The following is a 7,947-nucleotide window of genomic DNA, read 5'->3' as shown; positions in this document are numbered from 1 at the left end:
ATCCTTTACATTGCAGGGAGTTGAATAGAACAGTATCTTCCCTCCACTTTGGAATAATCCAGAATCAAAGAAGAGCCTTGTGAACTTGCAACTAGGCAAAGGGCAGAATGAATGCCGATCCTTCAAAATAAAATTCAAACAGATCATGAGACTACTTCATGCATCTGCTATGATGATATCCGCTGTTATTCCAGACAAAAGTTAGATTTTCCATGTCTAACCAAAGTTCACATCCACAAATTCTTCCACACTCCAACGTATATTGAACAAATGTCACACAACACCTAGAATCAATAGTACTATAGGGTAGGTACAATACAAGCTTTGTCAGTATTTGTTTTCATAATTAATGGATTAAAACCTTCCTAGAAACATGGTATTTTTTAATGCATTATGTCTGGAGACAGAAACACATATATACATACAAAAATAAACATTTTAAACTTTTATTGAATCTACCCTAAGCATTCGTTTTCTTTCGCTCGTCTTTACTTTGCTTGGCAGTGAGTGAATATATTCTTCAAATAGACACCGGTATATTGGTCATATAAATTATCCTTTCACAGACTGCAATTCAGAGTTGTCCGACACAAAGTCACACGCCTGTCAGATGGGACAAAAGAAAAATCAATGAGCGTTCAGACATGCTTTGTGCACGTTCTTGTCATTTAATTATGGCAGTGAACCAAGAATAATGAAATAGCTAGGCTATATGGTCCTCACTAACACTTGTTTTAAGATGCCACGTCTATTCAGTCTCAGAGGTGGGCTGTGGGCAGTTCAGAAACCTGCCGCCTATACCAATGAAATCATGGACAGGGATTTCAAGCCACAGCCTTTCTCTTTTGGAAAGTTAGCACGCTGAAGTAGAAGCCGTCGTGCGTTGTCTTTTGCATCAATAAAACAGTTTGATATCACCAAGCCTGCCGATGATGTCATTGGTAGGCAGGTTTCTGAACTGTCCACGGCGCTCTTCTGAGACAGAGCGAGTAGACCAGCGACTTACAGTAGCATATTTAGTGATATTTAGTGAGGACCAATTAGGTTTGAAAATGGTCCGAGCACTCCTTTAGCTAGAACATTAGAAAAGGAGTATAACATCCTGGTTTGACTCCTACGTGACTGCTACCCGTGGGAAGTATAGAATTGAGAAACCTGTAATGAGCTGGGTGAGACAGAGACACACCCTATGTAGCACGTAGCTCTGGTCCATAGCTCTAATGCCGTTTCAGTTAGAGCTATGTTACCGATGACTTCCGGGGCTCGCATAAATGCAGACCAGCCTCTCGTCTTTAGCGTAAATAAAAATAAAGTTTTTGCTTGCGAGTTGTGTCATTAGAAAGCCTACTTTCCGTAGTGGAAGCACTCTGTGCCCCCCACCACATGTATAAAAGGTACTTTTTGGCCAAAAAGGAATTATTATTCCACCGGAAAAAAATACTTTGTTACTCCACTGCGCCCTCTACTGATATTGCCCAGAGAAAACCCTCAGAGAATATTTTTCCTCCAGTGAATTTCTGGCCGAAAAGTACCTTTTATACGTGTGGTGGGGGGCTCAGAGTGCTTCCACTAAGGAAAGTAGGCTTTCTAATGACACAACCCGCCTTTGTATTGGTGAGAAGCAAAAACGTTCTTTTTATTTATGCTAAAGACGAGAGGCTGGTCTGCATTTATGCTATAGACCAGAGCTATGTAGCACGATGCAATGTCAATGGTGCACGCAAATGCCAATGGTATACATATTATACAGAATCATATTTTCCCAAGCGACTAAGCCAAAGAATGCACTGGAGGTCTGTTGTGTTACAGAAAATATAATTATCCCTCATTAAATTCAATGCCATTAAATATATTTAATTTTTAGTCATGAGTATAATACAAAGAATAGTGCATCGAAAAATCCTAACTAACCCTCGAAAGTACCTCATACAAGCTACAGGCAACCTCCATGCTTCAATGACTAAAGTCAAGTTCCAATCAGTAAGAACAGCAGTGTTTTCTTCTTGCATTAAAGTGTAAAAATGTACACCCCACCAAAAATATGAGAACGGTAATGCTGGGGGATTGCTGTGATTTGAGACATGCACTATAGTCTCTTAAGGCCTACTCATACTCCAGTTTGAGGTGATAGCTTATCATCGCAGTGGTTTTCTAAAGGTTAGAAAACTACAACATTACGTCACGGTGATCAGCTATCACCGTGGCCCCCGACACACCTCGTTTTTTACTGTCGGACAAGTCTTTCACTCTGGGCTATCACCTCGTTCACCGATTGGTCCCCTTGGTTTTGCAGGGGCGGGGGTTCCGCATCTGAACCAAAGGGAGGCGGGGTTAATGCTTAAAGGATGACTTCACCACTTTTCAACATCTCTTCATATAATTGGTCCTCACTAATGTTCATGATAAAACACAACCATTTTTTTCTACTCAGTCTGTGGAGGGCTGTGGGCAGTTCAGAGACCCGTCCACCAGTGACATCATTGTTAGGCAGAGAATATATTAAGATTTGTATTATCGTGAGACCGATGGCTTCCATTATCGCATTGCAACTTTTCAGGAAAAGAAAGCCTGCAGTTTCTATTAGCATGGATTCCCCATTGATGATGTCACTGGTGGACGGGTTTCAGACCTGCCAACACATCCTCACATCACCACGAGTATGATGGCCTCGACTCATTATCACCTAAAACTGGAGTATGTATGAGCCTTTACACCCCCAATGGAACAACAGATAAACTAGAGCACAATTACACTTTTATCATCTGGTGAGGCATATCAATGTCACATATTGGTCCTGCACATTATGCCAAAATAAGCACATTTGAAACTACTAAACTTCTCCTGTTCTTTACTTCATTATAATTACTAGAGTGGTGCCCGTTGGACACTGGCCTACTTGGAACGATGCAAGTTGGAAATGAATGTCCCACCCAGTAATTATATCTATGTCCCTTTTATGCCCATATATGGAGTATTTTGTCAGGCATGCCCAAATATGGAGTCTATGCAGAATCTGCATCTGCATTGCAGATGTCAGAACAACATTGTGATGTCAGAACAGGCCAGCTCCATATATGGAAATCTAGGGGTGATCAGGTGTGATCAACTGGCTAATTTGGGCTCTGTCTCAAATAGCGCTTTTCTGAGTACATCTCGTCTTGTTAAACAGATTTCTCCAGAAAAGTGGCCATATTCCACTTTTCATACCAAAAAATGAATTTACATTTTAGTTGCAAGTCACCGCTATACAGGCTTAACTCTGAAATGCAGTCACAGGTGCCTCATGGCATTTCTGTTTCTAAGTTGGTTTATAGTCAGTCATAAAACCATAACATCCTGATTGCTGATTGATATTTAATAAATAATGCCCTTTAATAAATTCCTTTTATTCCATTTCGTTTTCACACAAAAGCATGCTATATTTTGTCAACAGCTCCGTTGGGTGATACAAATCCTTTTAACTTAAGGTAAATCCCTTTAACACGGCTTTGTCTCAGTATGTGCTCATGAAATCCAACTCTGTGGCGTTTGATATCTGACATTAAACTCAGCAGAAGTAGCACAACTACAATATTAAGGATAAAATAATAATATGCAAACATTTACTTCACGTCTCCAATGTACTTTAAGAAATCTATGGAGAGATAATATTTAAAAGTAGCCATACTCCAGAAACACACTTAGCTTTGCACTTGTAGTATGACTAAAAGTCCATATTATGTTCAGGTAATTGCTGTGCAATTAAGTAATTAGACAAATTGCTGGAAAAACTGCTCAGAGGTAGTAAAAAAATAAATGACCCAGATTTTACGATGTGTGCTTGGCTGTCCTACAAAAGAAATGAGCCTTGTTGGGCAGACATGTATATACAGTATAATGTTTCACCTTAGGTCTACCAAATTCAAGGTGTTTTCACACATGGCCTGTTTCAGTCTTTTGGCAGAACTCAAAGCAATTAGTTTGTTTTAATATGCACATATTCCAAGTGACCTCAGACTGTTCAGAAAGGTATATATACTGTACAAATTTAAAACTATTCCTAATACCCAGGGCACTTGATCTGTGCATCATTGTGAACTGATGTTACTTCCAGTAATTGTTGACAGTCTGTATACTGATTAAACAAAACTATGTTTTTAAGATGAGATATGATCGACATCTTTTAAGGCTGAATGAAACACAAAAAAAAATCTTTTTTTCTTTTTTTAAACATCACTGTGCTACAGATTAATACTTGATTTCAATAGCTCTCAATGCCTCCTTGTCATGTGTGGGGAAGATTAGCCAAATCACATTCAATGAATAGGGCATTCTGATTTTGATGTTGGCTCCTTCCCATATCAAGAAGCACAAATGTCGGCATCCAAATAAACAACAAAGGGCCTGATCTAAAGAGAAACACAGCAATAAAAAAGACAAACAGACAGACCTCATCAAGAGCCAAAATGGAGCAGACAAAATATACGAGTCCTATGTCAGTCTTCATCATTTCTGTTTTCGCTGTTCATTTAGGTCTGCCTGAAGCAGAATGAGTTCAAGGGGGGGGGGGGGGAAATAAAGAAAACAAACAAAAGAACCATGTTTTGCAAACACCCAGTGTGACTGCAAAAGCAAACCTAACACAAACGTGTTTTTTTTTTGTTAGTTTGTTATACTTTGTTGTTCTTGTTTGATATTTTACATACACAATCAAACAGTGTTGCGTGTGCAACTCTCACAGTGGCCAAGTGCATAAAGGTACTGGAGTGCACACCTTTAGGTGCATGATTTCCGTTTCCTCATATTCCTTTTGTAACATAAAAAAGTACCCTATATCAAATATGCTTTCATTCTAATTACTATTTTTTCCTACTGCTGGGGAGCCTGTGTGTGAAGTAGTAGTCGCTATAATAAACTGTGCATTTGCTTAAAAATTCATGAGAAATAATTAGTAAGGAATAAGTAATGCATTGCAGTCGTGTTGTGAGAATTTTCTGGCTGCTATAAAAACTCTGTAGTTCATGATTGGATGGTAATAAGAGGTTTGGTACTTATTTGATGATTGTACAGATACAAACTTTAGACGCCAATTAAACTACTGGGAAAAAATAATAATTAAAAATAAACTTCGTACTCAGGATTGATTGGTTTCATGTAAAAATCCCATGATGTCAGGTTGTATGTTTTTTGGGGGGAATATTCTTGGTCTTCCTTACGCTATTTTGACACATTCAGCCATTACTGATCACAAGCTAATGTCTACTGTGATAACAGAGGTAGGCCATTTGCACATATATACTGTTTCTCTAGGTCCCATAGCCAGACTAAGGAACATTTTCACCTGATGCCTTTAGTGCTATTAACTGTGAGCACCTGACGAAATAATGTACTGTGATGGTATTTTCGTTTAAGTCAAAATTGCATACAGATTTGGTTGACACCCCTCGTCTATTCTTCCATTAAAAAAACAACAACAATACTATGAAATAATTAATCTATTTAAGTATTTGTCATATGTTTGGTTAGGAGACTTGGTGAAAACAGAAATACTATGAATGTATTGTGTAGTATAAACAATTCACGTCTCTTTGGGTTATTGGCATTTATACTTAAAAAGGTATGGGAAGCGGTTTCATTTTATCACATGATCCAAGTGAAAGGCCCCTCGGCCTGGTCTGGTAAAAGAAGACCATTTCACAAATAACTGCTTAGTCAACGTGTGAATCCATTCTAACGTAAATACCACCGTATTAGTTAAGGTTTGATGTAGACTTTGATGTAGATAACTGGAATAGTCTTCCTCTCCCAGTAACTCGTTCATTATAACACAATTATTCTTCACACCATTTTGTGTACAACTGTACTAGTAAAAACAAACAGAACAAAGAAACAAACAAAACAAACAAAGAAATTAAAACATTTGCCTAAATAAGTACAACTTTATATTTTCCCTTCTCACAAATATGTTAAAAATGATTACCATGACACAACTGAAAATATATCAGCTGGGAACAAAATTAATGCTTCAAACTTTCAAAGTCAAAAACAACTTCCTCTCACAAATCACCATATTTAATCATAATTACTATATATTAAAATATGATAATAACAGGCTTTAAGCCTCAGGGTGACTTGAATGATACTGCTTCATTGTCTGTTTGACTTTGAGGTATTTAACATTCACCTCTTTACTTGCCGTAATTTTGGCTATATCTGTGGAGTTGAGATGAAAAAGGACAGAGAATTGAATAAGACACGCCACAATTAAAAAGTCTGTTTTGACCTTAACCATAAAATAATATAATTTAGGGAGGAACAATATTCAACATAATCAAAACAAGAAATGAATCACTTGTTACATCTTGAAAGTCTAAAAAAAGGGGAAAATAATATAAACAGAATCATTACATACTTTCTTTTAGTTGTTCAACATGGTTATGTAGTAGAATACCTCATGCACTTTGTGCATTAGTTTGTGGTTCAGGTGGAGGAAAAAAAAAAAAAAAAAAACACCACACAAAACACTCCTCCCGGACCCACATTCCACTTCAAAATCGAAGCAGAAATGGCAGAAGCGCAACAAGGAGTAGACAGCTGTGCGAGTGCATTCCTATAGCCCCGCCGTTCCCATCTTGAACTGCTCTCGGCCCTGTCAGAGGCAAGGAAACAACACCGGGGTAAGGTTCATCTTTTCGGATTGGCTTCAACCATCTTCTTCAACCTGAGTTATACTTAGTTGCTCTGAAGACAGCAGATCTACAAGCTCACAACGTGTCACGCTGCAACAAGGTAATTAAGCTTGGAGCTCGGCTATTCTTTGGGCGCGACACCGGCACACAACTAAATATAAATCAGGCATTACTCCTAGGTTTTGGTATGAACTGATGTTAGAAGTATCACTACCTTAACGGACCATAATTCACACGTCAGGGGGGCCGTGTGAATATGGTCCTTGTGAGTGTCTTTACAGTACTGAAAATCTCTACCTCCTCCTATACACAAATAGAGCAGTATAGAGCTCGCATTCAATTACTGTATGTACACTGCACAAAATAAATACTTGCTTCCTTGCTTTCCTTTGCTTGCTCATCTAATATTAACTAGTGAAACTAGTGTTAACATCTAGAAATCTAAAGATTAATTTCTACTGTCGGGAGGTTATATTTCATTCCTTACAATTAGTCCAAGATTAGGTTAAAATTGTGAGGTTTTATTCATCACAAACCTGCCTGTATAGTATTGGTGTCAGAGGCTGCCTTTTGAAGGAGAGATGAGGTCACATCTAAAACAGATGCTGACCTTTCTAAAAGAGAGGTTATATTGACCATATTAACATGGCGGTCAATCTGCTTGTGTCAAACTTGGGTGTGTGACGTTAGAGCAACGGCTGCTGTGTGAAGATGGTCAGTGAAAGAAGGTTTACATAACAGTGCATGTTTCACTGCTTGCACTGGAACTTAAATGGTGATCATTAGTTTAATGTGACAAAACTGGTGATTAATACATTTATTCAACCGGCTTGCATAGAACTTATCTGTTAAAAATGTATGATGACAGATGAGCTTTTAGTGAGGTAAATCGGATATATCTTAGATTGTAACGTTATCTAATTTGGCATGTGGAGTGCCTCATTCTGTCCTTGACTCCATCGGGTCATATAATTAATAGACACATACTGATGATGCACTGTTATATCTGACTGAATTCATTCATTTAATGAATTTATTAAAATGCCCTTACATTATTCTGTAGATCAGATACGTTACAATTAATAGCGGTGTGCCATGAGTATGGCATTTTGTAACAACCTCACATTATTATTGCCATACCATACAAAAAGTTCTTCTTTTCATTTATTATACTTGGTGCTCAGTTCCCAATACAGAAGCAAATTCTATAATTATAGTTAAATATATTGTAACCACTTTTAAATTGCTGTCCCTGTTTTGCTTAAGTTTTATTTTATTT

The 7,947-nt window shown here is 37.8% G+C and overlaps 1 protein-coding gene across 4 annotated transcripts in view; it reads right to left on the bottom strand.

Annotated features, from left to right (window-relative positions):
• Positions 1–1,526: 1,526 nt before the first annotated feature.
• The window catches only part of ntm (neurotrimin), a 555,361-nt gene continuing 548,940 nt past the window's right edge, over positions 1,527–7,947 (bottom strand). For 3 of the 4 annotated variants that reach the window (XM_079508855.1, XM_079508853.1, XM_079508852.1), the window contains one exon: positions 1,527–6,628. In XM_079508855.1, coding sequence (XP_079364981.1) covers positions 6,528–6,628 — 101 coding nt within the window. In that variant the 3' untranslated portion in view covers positions 1,527–6,527. The remainder of the gene's footprint in view (positions 6,629–7,947) is intronic. The other variant, XM_079508854.1, reaches the window with a different exon arrangement.

This window comes from Electrona antarctica (assembly GCF_951216825.1).
Source record: "Electrona antarctica genome assembly, chromosome: 8".
In the NCBI taxonomy this organism is placed as follows: Eukaryota; Metazoa; Chordata; class Actinopteri; order Myctophiformes; family Myctophidae; genus Electrona; species Electrona antarctica.
The sequence above is the reverse complement of the archived record's forward strand: the minus strand, read 5'-3'. Positions and strand labels throughout refer to the sequence as shown.